Source organism: Emys orbicularis, chromosome 6 (genome assembly GCF_028017835.1).
Source record: "Emys orbicularis isolate rEmyOrb1 chromosome 6, rEmyOrb1.hap1, whole genome shotgun sequence".
In the NCBI taxonomy this organism is placed as follows: domain Eukaryota; kingdom Metazoa; phylum Chordata; order Testudines; family Emydidae; genus Emys; species Emys orbicularis.
The window spans coordinates 98,862,702-98,887,464 of record NC_088688.1 but is presented as its reverse complement, the minus strand read 5'-3'; the positions used below and the strand labels follow the sequence as shown (position 1 = coordinate 98,887,464).

General features: G+C 42.6%; 1 protein-coding gene across 2 annotated transcripts in view; it reads right to left on the bottom strand.

Annotated features, from left to right (window-relative positions):
- OSTF1 (osteoclast stimulating factor 1) overlaps positions 1–22,944 on the bottom strand; it is a 28,439-nt gene extending 5,495 nt beyond the window's left edge. For both annotated transcript variants that reach the window (XM_065406147.1, XM_065406148.1), the window contains exons 1-7: positions 22,819–22,944; positions 7,282–7,328; positions 5,188–5,238; positions 5,025–5,088; positions 1,340–1,393; positions 668–775; positions 84–133 (exon numbers count right to left, since the gene is read on the bottom strand). In XM_065406147.1, the coding sequence (XP_065262219.1) occupies positions 84–133; positions 668–775; positions 1,340–1,393; positions 5,025–5,088; positions 5,188–5,238; positions 7,282–7,328; positions 22,819–22,852 (408 nt within the window). In that variant the 5' untranslated portion in view covers positions 22,853–22,944. The remainder of the gene's footprint in view (positions 1–83; positions 134–667; positions 776–1,339; positions 1,394–5,024; positions 5,089–5,187; positions 5,239–7,281; positions 7,329–22,818) is intronic.
- Between the last annotated feature and the right edge of the window lie 1,819 nt (positions 22,945–24,763).

The window sequence follows — 24,763 nt, the reverse complement described above, 5'->3', positions numbered from 1 at the left end:
TAAAACACAGCAAAAAATAATCACCCTGCACTAAGAATTAACAATAACTGCACTGTAAATGTTTGAATGGATAAACTTCCTACCTGTTGATTTAGTTCTACATTTGGCTGTGTAAATAGCACTTCCACTATATCTACATAAAATGAAGAAAAAAAGAACTTTATGAAACCAAAACTTGCTTTCTTATATTCCAAGTACAGCACTGAAGTCGGGATTGCACAGAGAGAGGCTCTAAACCCAATCAGTTAGAGAAAATCCATATTATTAAAGCCTGTGAAGATTGCTGAGCAAGCACTACAAATACATTAATGTTTCACTTCTATATCTAAACCTCAGTGACAAACACCATTTGTTTTTTTGCTCTTCCCCTCAGCAGCCTGCATTTCATCTCTCATTTTTTATAATCATACTGTGATTAAGAATGTCTGTCTGCTTTTAAAGTAAAAGGATTTAACGATGTCACATTTTAAAAACATGCATTACATTTGACAGATCTGAGCCCTTCTCTGCTGGCTAGTTTTTATTTATTTATTGCTAACCTGAATTAAATAAGAGTATATAGACTTTTTGTTACTGATTACAGCAGATTAAGTAGTAACTGGTCCATTAGCCGAGCAAATAGAGAAAACTGGAACATAATCAGTAGAGTTGGAGTGTTATACTGTACCTTTGTGCCCACCATGGCAAGCCCAGTACAAAGCTGTGCTTCCAGCTTTGTCTAAACCATTTACACCAACTTGGTTATCCAAGCACTCTCTCAACCAGCTCAGGTTTCCTGAAACAAATAGAAAACAAATTGAGTAGCAGAACCATTAAAGGCATTTAGCTCTGTATGAATGCTATGTTGCATTAGATCTTAATTTTTGTTTAGCGATTCATTAGAAACAGTGTTTGGCAGTAATTTAGTTATTGCTACAGGTTATGGAGGGGAAAAATAGTCCAACTTATTTAACATCTTGTTCAGAGGACAATTTTCCCCCCACCTTAAAAGCTAATCAGTGATGGAATAGGACAAACATTATATATTGCATCCATTTACAATCTGGTAAACAGATTTCCCTACCTCCCCCACCTCGTCCCCCGCTTCCCTCCCCCTCCCCCCCAACACACACACACTCTGCTACTCAATGCTGCAGAATTTAGATACCAAATGTATTCAAAATATTCAGGTTAACCAGCCAAAATATGCAGCACATTCAGTATTTAAAATTCAAATAAAATGCCTTTGTTGGCACACATACACAAACCACAAAAAGACTTCTTTTGGCATTACAAAATTTTAAATTCTCGAAATGAGAAGTCCAAGGTATCACAGTCCAAACCACACACCCACACCCACCTCTTTTGGCAGCTTCATGCAATGGGTTATCAATGGACTCCGCTTGTTCAGCCACTGAAATGAAACACACACATTCTGATCAGTTTCTCATAGTAAAGATTTTTGTATTTTATTTTTTTTCAGACTCTTGCTAATTAAGTCCGAGAGATTAGTGTACAGAAGTAGATTTTGCATTTTGTTCTGAAAGTGCTGAGGTTAGTGGTCTTCCTGTCTCTTGTGAAAGTGGGGTCAAGAATGGTGGGTCACTGTGACTGTTCTACTTCCTGTGCACACTAGCTTCCACAGCCTTTTTTTGAATTGAGCTCGAGGTCCCAGGATGAAATCTTGACCCTGTTGGAAATCTATGGCAAAATTACCTCTAACTTCAACTGGGCCAGGATTTCACACATGGTATTTCTTAGCCTAATGTAAGCTTGTGAAGTGACTGTTGTGTGACCTGCAATGGTTGACCACCAGCATCTAGTGAGCTGCACTCTGAAGTTTGCATTTCCTGTGACTGTTCTTTCTAGCTAAGACTTGGAATGGGGAGGAAAGCATTGACTGGTGTTGGTGAAGATCAGAAGGTGGTGAAGGGTGAACTCCAGATGCCCAGGGTAAAGCAAGTGTGTGTGTTGTCCTTGGGTGCTATGCTATTGCTGTGGGAAGTGGCAAAGCTAATGAAACTCCACAGCAGTGCAGCAGGAAGTTGGTTGCAAATGGAATGCTTGTCTTTGAAAAACTGAGGTGCAAGCATTAGGCAACTTCGGGACATGTCAGTTGTATTCTGAGGAATGTGGTGGTGGGGTCCCTGCTTTACATGAAAGGATTTTAATTCCATTGTCAAATTCTCTGTCCTATCCAGACCTTCTTTGAGTTTTCCATTTATGATATCACCCAAACATTGGTTTATAACTACACTGTTTCATAGGTTGAAGTACTTAATTAATCCTCAACAAAGTAAAAATGCAAATCCGAGACTCTTTGATTACACACACAAATGCTGTTAATATATGGAGGAAAAAGCGGAATTTGATCATTGTATCTTAGCCACTCTGCAAACAGAATTTCTTAATTCTACAGTACACTAAAAGCACTATACAATGTGAAGTAGAACTCTTCTTTTTATTCTATATGGATTGTACTTCTCTCAGAAGCCAATTTCTTTCCCCATTATTTTTTAATGACTATTTCCCCCCCTCAATTCCTTATGATGATGCAATTATTATGGCACTTAATATCTCCCTACTATCAGTACTCTCAAATTTACATTGGTTTTCAGTTTGTGCTTCTGCAGGTCAAGCAGATGGAGCACAAGATCATAGGATAGGTATGCTTTCTGTGGGCTGGTCTACACGGGGGGGGAGATCGATCTAATATACGCAACTTCAGCTACGAGAATAGCTTAGCTGAAGTCGACGTATCTTAGATCGACTTACCTCGCGTCCTCACGGCACGGAATCTATGGCAGCAGCTCCCCCGTCAACTCCGCTTCCGCGCCTCGCCCTGGTGGAGTTCCGGAGTCGACGGGGAGCGCGTTCGGGGATCGATTTATCATGTCTAGATGAGACGCGATAAATCTATCCCCGATACACATTACGTCTAGTAATCGATCTATCAGGGCATATACCCTGAATTGGACCTCCTGCAATTTGTCTCTCATTTATCCATACTAAGTTTACATCAGTGTTCAGCCCAATGTACTATGCCCCAAAGTAGCTTAGGGATGGGGTTGGGCACTGTGGAACAGCTTCTACAGGAGAGACTGAGGGATCCCCACCTAGGAATATCCCATAGCACAGTGGTTTGAGCACACTCTGGAGAGGTGTGAGACCCCCATGTTCAAATCCTTTTCCCCCTGTGGCAGGGAGGGGGAAATAAAACCGGAGTCCCTCACATTCCAGGTGACCGATGTAACCACTGAGATAAAAGTTATAAGGTGGGCACCTCCTCCAGCTGGATTTTGAATGGGACTTGAGCTGGTAGGCAAGCTCAGAGGTTGTGACTCAGGTGGTAGTTGAACAAGGAAAGACTTTGAGGAACTGCTCAGCACCATCGCAGTAGGACATGCCTTTGTCACCAAGACACTGGATTGTTGCAGCCCACTCTACCTATGGTTAAATAGGACATTCACAAAGAAGTCGTAAACAAAACAGTGGTCCATTTCCTAAGCAGAAAGAAGCACAGGAAACCCAATACACTGGTACTCTGCAATATGTATTCGCTCCCTATTCATTATTAGTCACCTAGAGATTCTGGTATTGATTTATAAATTTCTTTAAAGCAACAGGCTTATGCTATCTCAGACATCTTCTCAGAGCCACCACAGCAGTTGATTGTCTACCACATGTATTTAAAAGATACTGTCACAGAGTGACTTTCCCCTGCAAGAAAGGGAGCAGGATTCAGTGCACCAAGACTGATTACCTACTGCCCAGTTGGGCTTTAAGGGGAGGCACCTGGACTTTACAAAAGAGGAGACAGATAGGTTGTCAGATGCCTGCAGACACTGCAGGGAGTAAGAAGGCTCCTGCAGGATCCTGAGTTAACAGGGAGAAGGCCTAACTCCAGGCAAGAGGTGCTGGAAACACAGGAAGACAAACCCTCCGGGAGGAAGGGCTGTGCCCAGATTGTGACTGAGGAGAAAGAAGGGAACTTTAAAGAGAGGACAAACACTCATGGATGAAGACAGTGTAAGCTTGAGTTCTATTTTTAAAAGACTTTGTGCAGGATTTAATAATAAAAAAATCCCCTCCTGCAGTCCAATTTAACTATCTAAACTTCTCAACCAGGGGTTGTGTACCCTTGGGGGTACACAGAGGTCTTCCAGAAGGAACATCAACTCATCTAGATATTTGCCTAGTTTAACAGGCTACATAAAAAGCTCTAGTGAAGTCAGTACAAACTAAAATTTCATACAGACCATGATTTGTTTATACTGCTCTACATACTATACACTGAAATGTAAGTGCAATATTTTAATTTATTTTATAATTATATGGTAAAAATGAGAGAGTAAGCAATTGTTCAATAACAATGTGCTGTGACACTTTTGTATTCTTATATCTGATTTTGTAATCAAGTAGTTAAGTGAGGTGAAACCTGATGGTACGCAAGACAAATCAGACTCCTAAAAGAGCTACAATAGTCTGGAAAGGTTGAGAGCCACTGGAGTAGACTTTAAGGGAGCTTGAGTTAAGGGGAAACTCAGGCAGGCCTCTAAAGAGCCTCTTGGCCAGAAGGAGGTGCTATAGGGCAGAGATGCCCTTTGACAGACATGTATAGACTGAAGGGGTTCCAAGATGAACCAGCTGTAGCCTTTTGAACTCCTCCACAAAGAAAGATATCTAGAATAGTCAGTCCTACCACCACCAAAGATCACCCCTTAGTCAAAGCATTTCCCAAAGAACCACAACAAAACTTGACAGCATACCAGAGTGGGAAACCAATAGTTAAAGCAAGAAGTAGGACAGAGAACTGCCTGCATGTCTGGACAGTCCCACAGGTGTGTTTTTTGTTTTATAACCGATATACAGTGTCTACCTATGGTGGTGATAGGTACTTGAGAAATGCTGATTAAGTATTCTGATGTACTTTGATACTGGACCCTTAACTGCAGCACTGTTACCAGTGTCCAAAAAATAATCATATCTAGCAATTTCTACTTAGTGACATGTAAACGAAGAGAAAAATAAATTCTAGACTTTACCGTAGTTGCTTGGAATAAGTCCAGTCCTGCCTTTGCAGGTTCCCTTCCACCAATTTGTGTCACTCTGGAGGGGAAGGGGGGAAAAAAAATTAAGAAACAGTCTATTGAATTTTAAACTTAGTCAGTCTACATGTGACACCACTACTGAAATAATGTTACTCACCATATCTGAAATGTAGATAATATCCCCTTCTTCAAAATACAACTCATCTGGCTGAAAAAAAATTACATAAATGTGTGAAGAGATAAAACAAGTACATGAAAGGAGCACAGCACCTTTAGTTTTTGTGGTAATATTGCACCATCCCAAAATCTCCAGTATCAAGTCAACTGCTTGCTAGTCATTTACATTCTTGGCAAGTCAAACTACATTAAGAAATGTGACAGGCAGTAATGTATGAGGCATGTACACTAGACGAGGAAGCTGGTCATCTTCCTACCACGGATTGAATGCAACAATTTAAGTGGAATGGGGAGTAACTAGGGTTTTTTAATTCTTCTACACAATACATTTTTGGGCAAACCGAATCTGTCATTTATCTGTATGTACTGATGACATGCAATCGAGTTTTTAAAAAACAAAAATAGTGTGGAGAAGGAAACGCCAAAGATTCTAAGACATCTCAACAACTTGACTTTGGGGGGAGAAGGGAAAAGCAGAGGAAGGCATGTGTGTGAAATCTTAGGGTGTTATAGTGGGGCTATCACACCCTTATCATTAAGGTTGACAGCTTATGGTTTAGTAGCCAATTTTCTAAATGCTCTAAAAATCTACATAGTGCAAGTAAATATCTTGGAAACTGATGAAGGGGACCCAGGATAGGATCCTCCAAATTTGAGGTTGTTTGAGCAAAGGGTTTCCGAGATACAGATTTCTCATCCCCCCCCCCCCCCCAATATTATCTTAACATTAAAATAAACTTAAAATAATATCTTAACTTTTTGTGCCTACCTGGGACTCAAACTAAGGCTGTGATCCTCCCCAAACTGATAACCATCCCCTTGGTATTGATTTCAGCTAGCATCTGGCACCCACTGCCCAGTTGGAAAGCAATATTTGAATAGTTAGTCGGCATAAAAAATGGATCTACAGTTTGGCTTGCACCAAGCCACAGAAAGTCATTTGTGTTTATGCTGCAGGCAGGAACTCTGCTGCAAATCAATGTTTTGTAGGTAGTGTGACACCACAGTAAATGAATGGCTCAGAAATGCCCAAGTAGCACCCATGTACTAGGAGTTCAAGTGTTGATCTCGGCAGCTTTCTGAGAACATGGGGTGTGGATATTAGTTGCTCTCTGACTGCATTCTGCAGTGACTCCTCCTGAAAGCAAAAATTCTGGTTTTAAGAGCCAACATTTCAAAGTGCTCTTAAAAACCACACACATGCTTCAGTTGTTTTGAAAATTGCTATCCTGTAACTCTATTTCCTAGTTTTCAGAGGCTTGAGTATAATCACACTTAACATTCTGGAAGGGTACAAGGCACTCTGAATAAACTTTAATTCCGTCAGGTTTTTGGCAGTGAATTGCACTCCTATTTGCCTCGTTAACACCCTTACACCTACTCTAAAGGAGGCAGACTTCAAAAAGACAACTAACTCTTGTACTGCCACCTTACTGATTGTAACAGAAACCCTCCAAAAATACTCTTCTTATCCTGGGGATTCTGCCAGGGAAAGGCACCTTAAGTTCTTGGCAGGACTCCACAGTAGCCCTTCTGGCAAAGGCTGCTCAGAAGATGTGCTTATTCAGCAGGAGTACTAAATGGCAAACTTTTTAGGGGAGGCTTGGTTTATGTTTCTCTCTCTTAACTACCAATCCAATTAATCTAATTAAATGGGAATAGACAAGGAGCAAGAAATGGTAGCCCCTCAAACCTGCAACCATGATGGAGGGGCAGAGGATTAGCGTCCTGCTGAATTTTTATGCTGCCTTCGGGAGGAGGAAAAATAAATGAGCCCAAGTCTCAGAATCTGCTAATCCTCTATTGTGGACATGTGGTACCAAGGCGACACCAGGGCTCACAGCATTACCTAATGGAAGTTGCAGGTTGAGGAATCTGAGCTTGAGTAAGAAATGGACAGTGAATTCTTGTTTAGCATTGGAAACTAGTTATAGCTCTGTTAAACCAATCATTTAGTTTTTATTTATAGAGCAGTGTAACAAGGCTGTTTATGCTTTTTTTAGAGTCCTGAAGCACTAGCCCACGCAATTAGATCACTCTGTTCTATGAGTGATATGAAAACCTAAATACTTACAGTTCTGGGTTCAAATGTATACAGGGCCCTGAACACTTTGACCTGTCCTAAAAAGAAGAGAAAAAACATTAATGACACAGGAATGGAGATATTTCTCCCTTCCTTAGGGCAGAATACATCATCAGCATTACAGATCTAGCTCAAAAAATCAAAGCTGCACTTCCTCCCCGACTGACAGGGACTGAGCGTGCTGGGGGGACGTGCAGGCGCAGCAGGACGACATAACCCCTCTCCCTCCCCTGGCAGGCCAATCTGGGGCAGCACTTGACCCTGCATACCATCCCCTCCACCCCCCCCCCATGTATCACCTCTGCCCACATGCTGAAGGTCTAACTGATTACCATATCTAGAGGCGGGAAGGAATTTTTCCCCAGGTAATATTGGCAGAGACCCTGTGGGGGGAGTTGGCCTTCCTCTGCAATCTCAGGCACAGGTCACTTGTTGGTTTGAGCTAGAGTAAATGGTGGATTCTCTGGAACTTTTTTCAGGGTAGCAGCCGTGTTAGTCTGTATCCGCAAAAAGAACAGGAGTACTTGTGGCACCTTAGAGACTAACAAATTTATTTGAGCATAAGCTTTCGTGGGCTACAGCCCACTTCATCGGATGCATGCAGTGGAAAATACAGTAGGAAGATATACATGTACACAGAGAACATGAAACAATGGGTGTTAACCACTACAAACAGTTCTTTCTCTCTCCTGCTGATAATAGCTCACCTTAACTGATCACTCTCCTTTATAGTGTGTATGGTAACACCCATTGTTTCATGTTCTCTGTGTGTATAAATATATATCTTCCTACTGTATTTTCCACTGCATGCATCCGATGAAGTGGGCTGTAGCCCACGAAAGCTTATGCTCAAATAAATTTGTTAGTCTCTAAGGTGCCACAAGTACTCCTGTTCCTTCCCCCTCCCCCCCCCCCCCCCCCCCTGGAACTTGACGTCTTTAAATCAGGCTTTGAGGACTTCAGTAACTCAGGCAGAGGTTATGGGCCTATTACAGGAGTGCCTGTGATGTGCAGGAGATCAGACTACATGTTCATGAGGGTCCCTTCTGGTCTTAAAGTGTGAGTCTATCATAGAACATGTAAATGACTTGTTTAACTACTGATGCTCTCTAATCAATGACCTGCTTCTGCTATTTAAGTTAAAGGAAACAACTGAACCACATAAGGCCAACCTGGCTCTCTCTGAGCCTTTCTGGATTACTGCTCCCATAAAATGCTACTATTAGGCATGGAAACATGATGCTCATAGAGACTTCTAAGACTCCCTTTCCAACTAAGAAATTGGTTTGTTTGACAACAATGAATAGCAAATACAGTTTACAAAAATGAAATCCTTAAAGGGCTTGCAGTGGCAAATTAGAAGCAGCATTTTGAAGTGCTGTGACTATGTTCTGTTACAAACAAGATGAGTACATAACTTTATTTGTGTTTTATAATGTAATTAAAAAAGAAAAATATTCTCACATTAGAAAAAGCATTTTTTCCCCTCTGAGTAACTTGCAATTTGTTTTAATTGCAGTAGTATTAATGGAGGGTTGTTTTTAAATAAGTGCCTAGTGTTTTCCTGACAAGAGGCTACAGTTTTCTTACACTAGGGTTCTTCTAATCAGTTCTTTCCTTCCCCCAATTCCAACTCTTCTGTACCAGCCTGCAGTTTTTACATACTACCATGTAACAATCCCCTCTTCTATTACACTCACTACTAACACATTCCCTGTCTTCCTCTTCTTCAGCTCCACCCCTCAAAAAAATTATCCCTTATGTGTGAAGCTACTTATTTCAACATCTGAGTGAGGCTGAACTTCCGGAGAGGAAGGGGAGGGAAAGCTATCAACTCTATTTGCTTAAAATAAGTTTTGCTTCTGAAGTAGAAGAAACACAAGTTAGCCTGGGAAGCTGTTTATTTCTTCTGACTAGAAAATGAACATTAAAGTAAAGCAATAAACAATATTTAATGGAGCTGGTGCATGGCAGGGTGAGTTGATGCAACTCTATTAGAAATCAAAGGCCCAGTTCTCCTGTTGTAGGATACAAACAGTTCCCACTGATAGAATTATTCATATTCTCCCACAGGAAAATAGGACTCCAGGGACCTGATTCTGGCTACTACTGTGACTGCTTTGCATTGCTGTGGCAACACCAAATAGCCAGAAAGCCATCTTAACTAGCTTAAAGGGATACCCTGAGTGTCATAAATCACTATTTTAGCACCTGGTGTAGGGAGATTTGATGCAGCACCTCTATGCTCTCAGGCTTATTTAATTTTCTAATGGACTAAACCAGGGATCTCCAACGCGGTGCCCGCGGGCGCCATGGTGCCTGCCGGGGCGTCTAAATGCGCCCACGTACTGGCCGGCGGACGAGCATCTGCCGAAATGCCGCCGACAAGCAGAGTCATCCAGAGGCGTCGCTGCCGAAATGACACCGAAAATCGGCGGCATTTCGGCGGCGACGCCTCTGAATGACGCTGCTTGTCGGCAGTGACGCCTACTGACGTTGCCGCTTGTCGACGGCATTTCGGCGGATGCTCGTCCGCCGCCACGGTCCTCCGTGGCTCGTCGTCTGGCACCCGCCAGACGATAACGGTTGGGGACCACTGGACTAAACTAATCTTGGGCTGGCTCTAGAATCATGGGCCTTGAGATTGGCATACAGTCATCATCATCCTTCCACCCATTAGGTTTCACTGGGCACAGTTCAAAATCTGGGAGCAGGTGCCTAGAATTGATTTGGGTAATAAGGGCTAAATCCTAGCCCCAACATACAGCATAAATATTGGATCATGCTCTAGAGCAGGGGTGGGCAAACTTTTTGACCTGCAGGCCATATCTAGGTATGGAAATTGTATGGCAGGCCATGAATGCTCACAAAATTGGGGGTTGGGGTGCTGGAGTGGGTGAGGGCTCCGACTCGGGGTGCGGGCTCTGGGGTGGGGCCAAAAATTAGGAGTTCAGGGTGCGGGAGAGTACTCTGGGCTGGGACCGAGGGGTTTGGAGGGCGGGAGGGGGATCAGGGGTGGGAGAGGGGGTTGGGGCACAGGAGGGTATCAGGGGTGCAGGCTCTGGGCGGCACTTACCTCAAGCAGCTCCCAGAAGCAGCGGCATGTCTCCACTCCAGCTCCTACGTGGAGGCACGGCCAGGCAGCTCTGCGCACTGCTCTGTCCGCAGGCACCACCCATGCAGTTCCCATTGGCCGCTGTTCCCGGCCAATGGGAGCTGTGGGAGGCAGCGCCTCCTGGCTACCCCTACACGTAGGAGCCGGAGTGGAGACATGCCGCTGCTTCCGGGAGCCGCACGGAGTGGGGCAAGCCCCCAGACCCCACTCCCCGGCTGGAGTGCCAGAGCGGGTCAAGTCCCAGACCCTGCTCCCCGGTGGGAGCTCGAGGGCCGGATTAAAACGTCTGGAGGGCTGGATGCCGTCCCTGGGCCCACCCCTGCTCTAGATATTCATGGGGCTGAGGGTAGGGAAGAAATGAATACCTCCCAGGCCTCAGAACAACACTAGATCCAGTAGCTCCTGCATGCCTCGTCTCCCAGAACTCCCTGATGAGTTGGTGACATGGATTTTGGAACACTTGTGAGGTATTTCCATGGCCAAGGAAGAATATTGGGCAGGAGAATGATTTGCCTCTAAACAAAAGGTTGTGGGGGCGGGTAAGTGAGGAGAAAAGTGAAGTGTTCTTTCCAGAGTCCCTAATCAACACTGCAGACCAGGGTGGATTTGATTTAAATCAACTTGATTTAAATCACTAGTCAGGAAGACTCGATTTAATCATAGATTTCTACATAAAAGTGCATTCTTGTTGGTTGTTATAACCTTAATACACATTCTTCACAACTCAGAGACAGATGTAGGTTTCATTTTTAGAAGGTACACACTATACATTTTTAAAGTGATTTATTTTGAAAACTTTTCCGATTAGTTTTACAGCTATATCAGAAAATGAATGATTGTTGGTTATTTCATTTACCAAAGGTAATTGAAGCAGATATTTATGAAGTCATTGGGAGGTGAACTATCTCTCCAATTCAACAGATTAATCATTAATATTTGGAGGATTTTCTTGCCAGGCTGTATTAGGAGGAGAACATCACCAGAAAAACATTTTAATAATTGTATTTAACTAAAACAACAATGTTATGTATTCTGGATTTTTTTTCTTCAATAGTAAACATATAATATTTTAACAAAACAAGCATATGAATTTTTGAATTTATTAAACATTCTAGTTTTTTAAAATCAGGTTTGTTTTTGTTAACATTGTTTTTAACTAAAATAGTTAAATGAAATTAAAAAATAATTAAATCGACTGTCAACCAGGTCAACATGAGAAACTTAAAATATTGGCTTCTGCAGCTAACTCAGTCATCTTCACCTTCATTTTCCTGTTTGTTCATAATCTGGAAAAGAAAAACAAGTTTTCCTGCTTTTTCAGGTCCCAAACGATTTCTCAATTTGAAGAAAATATTCTTTCTGCACTGGCAGAAGAAGCTACTGCTGTTAAAAGTGAGATTATCACTTCAACAGTCTCTGAATCCAAGTGCTTAAGTGACTTCCACTTGTTCACTGGTGTGTCTTTCTTAAAAGATCAGCAAACATATATTTCTTGAACGGTTCTTATTCCCAAACTGGGTCTCTTTTACAGCCTGCTTCCATTATAGGTTTTCCCTTCTAATAAGAGAATGGTATGGTAGATCTCAAATCAATGAAGGCTACACTCAGAAAGACCTCAAGCCCAGGGCTGGTGCAAGGAAGTTTCGCACCCTAGGTGAAACTTCTACCTTGTTCCCCCCACCTCACCCAGCTAACCCCGCCCCCCCACGGCAGCTAACCCAGCCCGCCACCCTCCCCCGCCCGGGGAGTCCCCCTGCAGCAGCTACCCCCCCCCTCCACAGCAGCTAACCCCGCCCGGGGAGCCCGCCCCAGCTCACCTCGGCTCCGCCTCCTCCGCTGAGCACACCGGCACCGCTCTAATTCTCCTCCCCTCCCAGGCTTGCAGCGCCGATTGGAGGAGACTTAGAGTGGGGGCTGTGTGCTCAGCAGAGGAGGCAGAGTGGAGGTGATCTGGGGCGGGGAGCGGTTCCCCTGTGTGCCCCCCCGTTACTGCGGGCGCCCCCCCCCCCCCAGCTCACCTCCACTCCACCTCCTTGCTGAGCGGGCTTTTAGGCACCCCCAACCACTAGGCGCCCTAGGCGGCCGCCTAAATGGTTGCACCGGCCCTGCTCAAGACTTCTGGAATATGCTGCTCAAACAGTTTCACTTTTGTTTCTACTGCCTGCCCCTCCCTTCTCACATTTATCTCCAGACTACTTCTCCTTGTCCAGATCTATTCCGCCCCCAACAATTTTCTATTCATTGAACTTTTTGAACCTTTGCACTTTTAGAGAGAGGTAAGGGATTGACTCTGTGTACACAAATTTGCAGAGGGACAACAGGGTTGAGGTCTGTTATTTCTCACCTCTATTTATTTAAATACATGTTTGCTGTTATCTCTGGAGACACAAATCCACAGTTTTAGAACTGCAAAACTAAACATCTCTGATGGTATCTTCTAGACTGAGCACTGAGTCCCATTGGGTAGATGGAAAAATTAACCCAAGTAATCTATACAGAAGCCCCTGGAACCCCATAAAATTGGGTCCCTAATTCATGAACTATTGGAACTCATTTACAAAACTTTTCTTAAACATTACATGAATATATTGTCTGATACTATAGAATTAGAATTTATAATTCTTATTCCATGATGAGATTTAATTAAGATCGGAATTTTTTTGATACAATTATTTTTGAGGGGAAAAAGTAAATCTGATTTTTTTTGTTTTTGTTTTTTTAAATCATTGATTTTTATCCACCCTGCTCCAGACACCCTGTTAATATTCCCACTTTGTGCAATCTGAACTCATGAATCTCTCAGGTCTAGAACTAGTATAGCAGAGATTTTGCAAATCAGAATTAAGATGCAGTGGTAAGGCCATTTGGAGAATTTTACACAGAACCTGTTTGTTCTATATCCAGTGATCTTAGGTATCACTTGTCTCATTTTTATCACCACCAGACTCATGCAAAATAGTTCTTCTTCTTTGTGGATTTTAAAGGTTCAGTATTAGGAACTGACAAAAATCAACTGCTTGAAATTTTTCATTGGAACTACTTTAGGGAAATTAATTTGTTAGCCCTAGCAAAGCTACCAAGGTCTATCATAGGTATTTCTAATGCATCCATCACAGTATTTAATGCAGGATATTTAATATCCTGATGCTGCAAAGACTTATGAATGCAAGAAGTTCCACTGAATGCATAAGTCTGGATGAGTATTCTGTTGAAGAGATTGATTAAATGTAGATAAACTTGCAAAATGGAAGGCCATGCATATCTGTTTGCTAATGGTGACCTATATAGAGCACCTTAGCTACAGTAATACTGTATCAATCAGCACCTCAAATATTGTAGGTGCCAGAAGCTTTTAACAGTTTTTTTTAAAAACAAACAGTATTGGGATAACTTCAAGGAAAAGGTATGAAAAGTTATTTAACATAAGATTTATTTGCAAATAACTTTACAAGTGAGGTTCAGGTGTCCCACTGTTTAATATTGGAAACTTCATTTATTCACAGAGGTCTTGATCCTGCAATCTGTGGTATGCAAGCAGATTACTGCACTTACATAGAGCTAGGCTCTGAACAGGCACGGCAGTCCACCCAAGTGCAATGACTGCCCAGACTGGGGCCGGAAATATCAGTTCGTATTTCCTATGTAAGCTGCTCAATATAATAAAGGTAGTGGTGGTGGCGGTGTGTTAAAACAAACAAACAAAAAACAACCCAGCAATACAGTGCTCCTTAAATCCACTTTCTTAGTCATGTCTGGCTAGCAGAAAGTTTTCTTTGGCTAGCAAGGGGCCCTAAACTATCAGTGAATCCAGAATGTAAGCATTTGTTTGAAAAACAAAAACAACAAAATTCCTCTGGTTCCAAAGACTTCCCAAGTATGAATGAATGCAGTGTTCCCTTCTGGGGAATGAGATTGATCCAGTGCCTCTTCTTCAGCTTTTCTTAGCTCAACCATGAAATTAACAAGAATCTTATCAGTTTCAGTACTGATATTTTACAATCCTGTTTGCAAGTGTGAAGACCTATTAGTGGCTGCATTTATCTGCATTAAAAAAACTAACACTTATAAAAGTTGTTAAAAATAGGAACTAACCCTATGCATACGTTACACCACAAATGACCGAATAATCTTATTCTGTATACCTCAGTTTTCCTCTTGCCATCCCTCTTCCCTATCCAATATCTCATTTTAAACTGTAAGGTTCTTGGGGCAGGGCCTCTTCTCTTCTCTGTGAAGTGCTCTGTACACCTATGTGACTATGTAATTAAACAACAGAAGTAATTTAATCTGGAGGATGTAGAAGTAATGGATTTTTACCTGTTAACAGCACACACAGTCTGCCACACATCTATGTACAGGCAGTCCTCGGACTTACGACACAATTGGTTCCTGAAAATTGCATCGTTAGTCGGAACTCGGAATTGCAATACACTCCATTGCGGGACAGAGCGTCGTAAAGTCGAAACCAACTGTCGTAAGTCGAATCAGGGGGTCAATTCAGAAATGTCATAAGTGCCATTCGTCATAAGTTGAACGTCAAAGTCAAGGGCTGCCTGTATTGTTCTCATTCAGAAATACCACTGGACATAGCGCATAGTCCAAGAGCACAGCTGGCAATGGCAATTCAATTTGTCAGGTTTGCAATTTTGGTAAATAGGATTAACATCCTCAACACAAAACATTAAATGTTAATATATAAGTGTTGCCTTATATATTAAAAATGTACACACTTGGACTGAGGTAGAGATGGACATAGGAGATGGAAGTGTTGAGAGTCTCTGGGTTAGGCTAAAAGGGGTAAAAAACAAGGGTGATGTCATGCTAGGAGTCTACTACAGGCCACCCAACCAGGTGGAAGAGGTGGATGAGGCTTTTTTTAAACAACTAACAAAATCATCCAAAGCCCAAGATTTGGTGGTGATGGGGGACTTCAACTATCCGGATATATGTTGGGAAAATAACACAGCGGGGCACAGACTATCCAACAAATTCTTGGACTGCATTGCAGACAACTTTTTATTTCAGAAGGTTGAAAAAGCTACTAGGGGGGAAGCTGTTCTAGACTTGATTTTAACAAATAGGGAGGAACTCGTTGAGAATTTGAAAGTAGAAGGCAGCTTGGGTGAAAGTGATCATGAAATCATAGAGTTTGCAATTCTAAGGAAGGGTAGAAGGGAGAACAGCAAAATAGAGACAATGGATTTCAGGAAGGCGGATTTTGGTAAGCTGAGAGCTGATAGGTAAGGTCCCATGGGAATCAAGACTGAGGGGAAAAACAACTGAGGAGAGTTGGCAGTTTTTCAAAGGGACACTATTAAGGGCCCAAAAGCAAGCTATTCCGCTGGTTAGGAAAGATAGAAAATGTGGCAAAAGACCACCTTGGCTTAACCACGAGAACTTGCATGATCTAAAAAATAAAAAGGAGTCCTATAAAAAATGGAAACTAGGACAGATTACAAAGGATGAATATAGGCAAACAACACAGGAATGCAGGGGCAAGATTAGAAAGGCAAAGGCACAAAATGAGCTCAAACTAGCTACGGGAATAAAGGGAAACAAGAAGACTTTTTATCAATACATTAGAAGCAAGAGGAAGACCAAAGACAGGGTAGGCCCACTGCTTAGTGAAGAGGGAGAAACAGTAACAGGAAACTTGGAAATGGCAGAGATGCTTAATGACTTCTTTGTTTCGGTCTTCACCGAGAAGTCTGAAGGAATGCCTAACATAGTGAATGCTAATTGGAAGGGGGTAGGTTTAGCAGATAAAATAAAAAAAGAACAAGTTAAAAATCACTTAGAAAAGTTAGATGCCTGCAAGTCACCAGGGCCTGAAGAAATGCATCCTAGAATACTCAAGGAGCTAATAGAGGAGGTATCTGAGCCTCTAGCTATTATCTTTGGAAAATCATGGGAGACGGGAGAGATTCCAGAAGACTGGAAAAGGGCAAATATAGTGCCCATCTATAAAAAGGGAAATAAAAACAACCCAGGAAACTACAGACCAGTTAGTTTAACTTCTGTGCCAGGGAAGATAATGGAGCAAGTAATTAAGGAAATCATCTGCAAACACTTGGAAGGTGGTAAGGTGATAGGGAACAGCCAGCATGGATTTGTAAAGAACAAATCATGTCAAACCAATCTGATAGCTTTCTTCGATAGGATAACGAGTCTTGTGGATAAGGGAGAAGCTGTGGATGTGGTATACCTAGACTTTAGTAAGCCATTTGATACGGTCTCGCATGATATTCTTATCGATAAACTAGGCAAATACAATTTAGATGGGGCTACTATAAGGTGGGTGCATAACTGGCTGGATAACCATACTCAGAGAGTTGTTATTAATGGTTCCCAATCCTGCTGGAAAGGCATAACGAGTGGGGTTCCGCAGGGGTCTGTTTTGGGACCGGCTCTGTTCAATATCTTCATTAACGACTTAGATATTGGCATAGAAAGTACGCTTATTAAGTTTGCGGATGATACCAAACTGGGAGGGATTGCAACTGCTTTGGAGGACAGGGTCATAATTCAAAATGATCTGGACAAATTGGAGAAATGGTCTGAGTTAAACAGGATGAAGTTTAACAAAGACAAATGCAAAGTGCTCCACTTAGGAAGAAAAAATCAGTTTCACACATACAGAATGGGAAAAGACTGTCTAGGAAGGAGTACGGCAGAAAGGGATCTAGGGGTTATAGTGGACCACAAGCTAAATATGAGTCAACAGTGTGATGCTGTTGCAAAAAAAGCAAACATGATTCTGGGATGTATTGACAGGTGTGTTGTGAGCAAGACACGAGAAGTCATTCTTCCGCTCTACTCTGCTCTGGTTAGGCCTCAGCTGGAGTATTGTGTCCAGTTTTGGGCACCGCATTTCAAGAAAGTTGTGGAGAAATTGGAAAGGGTCCAGAGAAGAGCAACAAGAATGATTAAAGGTCTTGAGAACATGACCTATGAAGGAAGGCTGAAAGAATTGGGTTTGTTTAGTTTGGAAAAGAGAAGACTGAGAGGGGACATGATAGCAGTTTTCAGGTATCTAAAAGGGTGTCATAAGGAGGAGGGAGAAAACTTGTTCACCTTAGCCTCTAAGGATAGAACAAGAAGCAATGGGCTTAAACTGCAGCAAGCGAGGTCTAGGTTGGACATTAGGAAAAAGTTCCTAACTGTCAGGGTGGTTAAACACTGGAATAAATTGCCTAGGGAGGTTGTGGAATCTCCATCTCTGGAGATATTTAAGAGTAGGTTAGATAAATGTCTATCAGGGATGGTCTAGACAGTATTTGGTCCTGCCATGCGGGCAAGGGACTGGACTCGATGACCTCTCGAGGTCCCTTCCAGTCCTAGAATCTATGAATCTATAAACTCTGAAAAGGGCAATGTGTTTTGAGAATAGAATGGAGCCGCTGAAAGAAAGAGGAGGATCCAATACTTGCATAGTGTTGACTATCGAATATAACTGAAATTTTCATCTTACTCCCATTCACCTCATTTGAATTGCCAAGAACAGACATATCTGGAATAGGGCACATTGTACTATTCTTGCTTCCTAGCATATACAGGGTAGAGATAGCAAAGTTTTCACAGGGGATAAAAGAAAATAAATACAGCAGTCCCTTTTTCACTGACCCAAGAACCAGGTTCTCTGCTTAACCAGCTGAGAAACATGTTATATGATTTCCCAAAGACCAGAGATGCCCGAACATGAAGTCGGAGGTGATTGGGCGGAGGGAGGCAGCATCAGATTTTACATGCCAAATGAAGTTATAATAGATTACTGACAGGATTACTAAACATACACAGCTGTTGTCCAATACTAAACTTTCAGATGTTAAGCAAAGATTATATATATTTGTCTACGATTCTTTTTTTAAAGTAACCTTCATTTGCCCCCCTCTTCCTGGAGTTCTCAAACTATTTTCCTAATTCTTAATAGATTATTTTATGGTTCAGCCCCCGGCCAATTTGCAATCATATAACATCCCTGTGGCAACTACAGTTGTTGCATATATGCAACACAGATATTAGGAGAGTGCTTACGTATTTTTAGATATCATCTTTGCGATTTTTCTCTTTCTTTCTTAAAAAAAGGTCAACTATTTCTTCCTCCCATCTGTTCAATTTCTGTCATCTACTAGAAATGCTTCTCTGCCACGTGGTCTTCTTTCTGCTCTGCTTTTCTGGACATTCCTCTGCTGGTGATGGCTGCAATACCTGAAGACAGCTCCTGTTTTCTTTTCTATTTCACTTATGTAGTAGCAGCCCATAGTAGAGGTAGCTAGGCTTGCTATTCCTTATGCCTGCCTGGCTTTACAGACTGAACACCTAGCAGCTCTGAACAAGAAAAACCCAGCACAGTGTGACCAACCACCATCAGGAGGTGTTCCACAGGGAGAACAATTGCTACAGAGTATCCCATTGCCAAGTAAATTATACTTCTGGGTGTGGTCCTCATAGCTTTATATGTCTACTTCTTCTTTGTAAGAGTGGGTACCTTTTGGAACATTTAGAACCACAAAACAAAGATTCATAGGACAATGATAGTATTATAGGCTAATACAAATAGCCTTATGGAGATGAAAAGCACAATATAGCCTTCATATAAAAATGGCTTCTCAATACATTTTAAAAAAGACTGACAGCCTCTCCCTGAAGTGGCCTGCCAAGTTATTGCTGTGAAAACTGTCTGCACAAGGCATTCTCTCAAGAATTAAGAAGTTTATAAATGTTCGTTCAATTTAAAAAATTTCTCTGACTATCCCTTTAGAAAGTATCTAAGAGTTTATAATTTCTTATCTGTACAAATAGGTCTACAGATTACAAACTCATTGAAAAACCTTTTTTAAAAACCAAATTCTAACTAACCTGTCTGATAAGTTAGAAGATTAATATAATGAATTAAAGACAAAAAGATTACCCATACACACTTGGGTCTTAAAACTGGGTCAACTCTACTGGGAATCCTCTGAATTTTACTCAGCTATAATCTTTTACAGGAAGACAAACAGTGACAGTTCTATCAGCATTTTCTTTAAGCCTCATTTTCAAAGGGGCTTAGCATTCAGCAAGGAAGGGCAACATCAGTCACAGGCTGAAACCTGGCATTTAAATGCCCAGCTGATTTTTATTTTCTATTCTTTACTGTGCTCATCACCACATCATCTGACTGCCTTCCATAGTGCAGTAAGCAATGTGAGTTTATATCTGTCACATTTGTGCTCTCCTCCTCTCCCCAAAGAGAGAAGTGTGTGGCGTGTCTTGTTTTGGTAGGGCTTTTTGTGCTGTTCTTGCTTGGTTTTTTATTATTATTATTATTTATTTCTTCTTTAAATATAGCTGTTGCTATGTGTTTGTTAGAGAAGACAAGGTCAAAGAAATGGGTCTTACACTTGGAATGGAAACAAGTGAGGTCTGTAATGGCCCTTACTTCCTGGGGGAGTTTTGTTCCTCGATTTTTGGACAAGTCCTAGAGAAAGTTCTGTCTCCCACCCAGACAAGCTTTATTCTTATTGAGTTCCACTGTGCCAGATGTGCGAAGCTGTTGACCACGGGTGGCGAGTATCATAGGCTAGGGGAGGCTGTGCTTCCCCAAGCAGCTGTTGTGGCCCTGGCCGTGCTCTGCCCCCAGACCCTCTCCTGCCATTCCCGGCGTTGTACCCTGACCCAGGCTGGCTGGAGCTGGCCAGCATGCCCAGGTATATTTGTATTGCTACAGTCCAGCCAAGAGGTGATGAAGGCATGAATAATAATTATATACCTAATGGGTGGTGTGTGTTCATTGTGGGGGCAATAGTTTGATAGGGGAATGTCCATTTTCAGGTCCTACAAGGGGTTTTGCTTGTGTGACTTTAAACAGTCAAATGCAAAGCAGTTACTTTTAAAAACTGGCTATTTAGTCAACAATATCAACTAAGTACTTTAAGTATTTCAAGAAATATAGTAAGTGGCCAAGATATTGAAGATGAAAAATATTTTAGTGACCACATGGTAATTTTATTAGAGGTACCAGTCACAGCTCCACAATTACTTTAGAGTTGAGTTCTGCACTTAAAATAGGGATTCAACCTCTTATCTGTTAAAAATACAGTATATTCTCCCCCAAATTACAGCACTTAATATGGAATTTTCTGGTCATTTAAAAATGTTAGTTAATTTTTCCAAACAAACTTTGTAACATCTAAATAAGGATGTGTTGCATATTCCAACTACATTAAAGGCTAGATCCTGCAAATTATTCAGGAAATCGGTCCTTACTCGGGAGTTTAGTTAGATTAAATTTGTGTAAGGGTTAAGGATCATCTCCTGCCCAGAGACCCTTCCTTCTTCCATTCAGATAAACAGGGGAAGCTCCTGTTCTCCCGGTCTCCAAACACAAAAACAAGGGGATATTCAATGAAACTGAGAAGTGGCAAAGTCAAAACTGATAAAAGAAATACTTTTTCAAACAAAGCTGTTAGACTAGAACTCACTGCCACAGGACATCATTGAGACCAATAATTTCACAAAAAAATCAAAGAGGGACTGGACATTTGTATAGATAGCAATATCCCAAGTTTTGACAGTTAATGCTAAAAAGATTATTGGAAGGGATAGAAAACCTCATGTTTGAGGGCTTAACCACCCTCCACCTATTAAAGAGTAGGATGAGGCATTCATGGGGGCAGATTATCCCACCTCAGTTTTCTGTGGGATTTCATGCACCTTCCTGAAAATTGACAGGACACTGGACTAGATATACTGTAGGTCTGATCCAATATGGCGATTTCTAAGTTCAATGGCAATTTTGTTATTAATTTTAACAGAACCAAAACTGATGGTGGCTCATTAGCCATGATTCCGTTGGTAAATATGCATTCCTTCACAAAATGTATATGTTTATAATTAAACCCCACTTCCTTGAGTAAACCAAGCATGTATTATAGCTTTCAATTTCTCTTTTTAAAAGAGATGCTAGCAAGAAGTTGAAGTCACCAGATAACTTTCCTTTGCATAAGCATCCAGACTGGTGTAGTTAATTTCTTCGTCTTTTTAAAAGAAAATTACATGACTGAATTAAGTCTAAAAAGGAGAAAAAGAGCTGTAGCATATATAAAACCCTCAATTACTTCACACACTTATTTTAGAAAATACAAGAACTAGTAAAGTGTTAGCATTTTTTAAAATAGAAATAGACCATTCCCTACTTAACAGCAAACTAGATTTAGGATGTAATCAATGCTTAATTTGTGCCAGAACTGAGCCCTGACACTTTCATAACTGACATAGTAAACCCAGAAGTAACAAAACTGCACAGGCCTCAGCACCTCTTTCATTACAAATTAAGCACTGAATCATCTTGATAACATCTTTTCCTAAACGGAAATGTAAGCAACAGGATATTGTCACATATTTGCAAATGACAGAAAATTCACTAGTTTAAGGGTGACAACTCTAAGCACGTTAAAAGTTATTTGATCCCAATAGATCATACTTTGTATGGAGCTCTTGATCCTTATCTAGGGCTCTAGTCAACAGAGGACAAACTGTATTTTCAGGCTTTGGAAGAAAATAGTCTTCTGTGCTTTGGCAATTTCAACACACTTTTACCAATCACGCCTTGAGAGTTCACAAATCATTTTCTGACCTTTCATCAGTTACTGTCACAATTGTAATGCTTTTTTTTTTTGTAATGATGACTGAAAAAAATCTTGTCTTTTTAGGAGCAAGTCTCAGATTTATACCAAGTATTAAATCACAGAATGCTATCGCAAGTAAGGAAAACTGCTCCTAAGGAGGTTGCTTGTTAGGACACCTCTTCCCACGTGGAGGCACCACAGTGACAATCAACTTCAACTTTCTAGCTTGACACGCCTTAATTGCAGACTAATTCTCGGTGCATATGTTGCAGATTCTTCAGCAAGCAGAAGAGCATTTTAACCGAGGCTTGTTTCCGTCCTTCCGCAACTGTAATGCAGCACCGAGTTCGCTAAAAAGGGTTGTAAAATGATTCCCCAGAGAACTAGTAATTGCATTTGCTTCTGCCTCTTCCTCTCCCCAGAGCCTCACCAGGGACTAGCTCCGCTCACTTCCTACTTCTCCTCGGCCACTAGCAAGTGCGCTCTGACAGTGACAGCCCGAGCCACGTCCCTGATAAAAAGGAAGCCCCTCGCCCTGGAGCCATAACCGCCCTGGCGCTCTGCCAGCCAGAGCAGCCTCCCCATCCCACCCCCTCTTCAGCACATCGCAAAGGGGGCCCCGCACCGGACAAATAAAAAGGGAACAAGAAAAACATCGCCCACGTGTCAGAGCCCAGCTCCGTGTCTATCACCGAGCACGAACTCCGAGCTCTGAGTGCGGGCCGTGTAATGCTAGTGCAGGCGGGGTGCAAGGCGGCTGCTGTTCCTGTGTAGGAGGAGCGCGGCGACGGGCCGCTCCCTTACCTGGTTTGGCTGGTTTAGGTGGCGGCTTGGACATCGCGGCGGCTTGGCTTAGCACAGAGCCGGGAAACCCCTTCCTCCGCCTCCCCGCAAACTGCCCTTGACCGGTCCCTTCTCCTGCCCGGCGGCGGCGCCCCTCCTCTGCAGCGGGCGCGGGGCTCAAGGCGGAGCGGCGGCGGCTGTCCCAGCAGCGAGTCCCCGGGGCTCGATGAGGAAGTGAGAGGAGCCGGAGCAGCAGCGAGCGCGGCCGCTGGGCGCTGCTCCCTCTAGAGGCGGCTGCGGGACCAGGCGCAAAGCGGGGCTGCAGGGGTGGACCCGGGAGAGCGAGGCAACCAATCTCCGCGCGCGTGGCGCCAGGCGGGGGGCTCCCCCTCCCCTCTCCGACCCTGGCGTGGGCCGGGCGCTTCCTGAGCGCTGGAGCTGGAGCCGGCCAATCCCGACGCTCAGTGGGACAGGACGGGGCGGGCCGAGCAGGCTGCTGCCTATCTCCGCGCGCAAGGGCTCCTGAGCGCTCGTCCTCCGGGGTACGATGTAGCCTCTGTGTTGGGGGTGTGTAACCGCTGGTGGGGTAGGGCTCCAAGGTGCGTCGGTCCGTGGCGGGGGGAGCGAGTGACCTGGCTTGATAATCGGTGCTTTCGCTGCATAGTTTTGCAGTGCAGTCCACCGGCCTGGGGAAGCGACGACAGAGGCCTCGGCAGCTCAGGTAACGTGGGTCGCCTTGGACCTGTTCATAGCGCCGCGGTGCCACCCTAACATCGCATGAAATCCGAGCCACGGCTCCAGCAGCGCCGTTCACTTAGTTCAAATGCACTTGTTACGTATTTTGTAGGGCATATTTGCGCATACTGTCCTTATGCCAGTTAATGGAATCACGCATCGGCTAGTGACTGCTGCAGATGGACACTGCTGCCAAGTTGGCAGATAAAGTTGAAAAGTCTCTCGGAACCTTATTTTTCTGTGCATTTCCTCACACGTGTGTGTGTGATTTGCCACTTCAAGTCATTTGTGCAAATGCTTTACATATGCCAGTAGTTTGAAGTGGCATAATTAAAAATTGCAGCTGAAAAATTAAGAAATGCAAAATTGAAGTACTAATTCTGTACATCTGTGTTGGGAGGATTGGTGCCTTAATGTTTGGCATTGTAGGCTGCTCATGGTAAGCTTGATGATAACTTTACCATCTGCAATAAGATGGTATATTTGTAAATTTGTTATTTGTCCAACTTCTGTTCGCGAAAGAGACAAGCGTTGAAGTTTACACAGAGCTCTACCTCGAAAATGTGTGTCTCACGAACAAAAGTTGGTCCAATAGAAGATACTACCTCACCAACCTTGTGTCTCTGTTATCCTGTGACCAACATGGCTACAATTACACTGCAAACAAAATATTTTACTACCCATTCTTGGTTTCCACTTTTCTTTGTTTTTCACACATTCACAAATAAAGTTGCCTGCTTTATTTACTCTGGAATCCTTCCCTTAAATTGTGACTATATTTGATACAGACAGTGACATAAATTAATGAGTTCAAAGTTCTTCAGATGTGTAGATGGTATTGGACTTGTCAGCTAGTGTTTCTTTTGATCTTCATTATAAAATATTTGTCATTTGCTAAGGGCTTGTCTACAGTTAAAATGCTACAGTGCATAGCTGCATTACTGCAGTGCTTCTGTGTAGATAGGACCTCCTCCCGTTGGCATAAGTAATCCACTTTCCCAAGAAGTGGTAGCTAGGTTGATGGAAGAATTCGGTCTGGGTGAACCCCCAAAGTGTCACAGTGCCCAAGGAACACTTCTCAGTGTCCAAAAAAATCCTCCAAAAAATTGGAAAGACAAGATCTGAGATTCATGATACTGTAATGTTAAAAATAAATAAAAAATAAAAGCAGAAAAGGAAGTTCCCAGAAGAAACCTTGAAACAAAACAAGACACAAACTCATTTCTCCCCT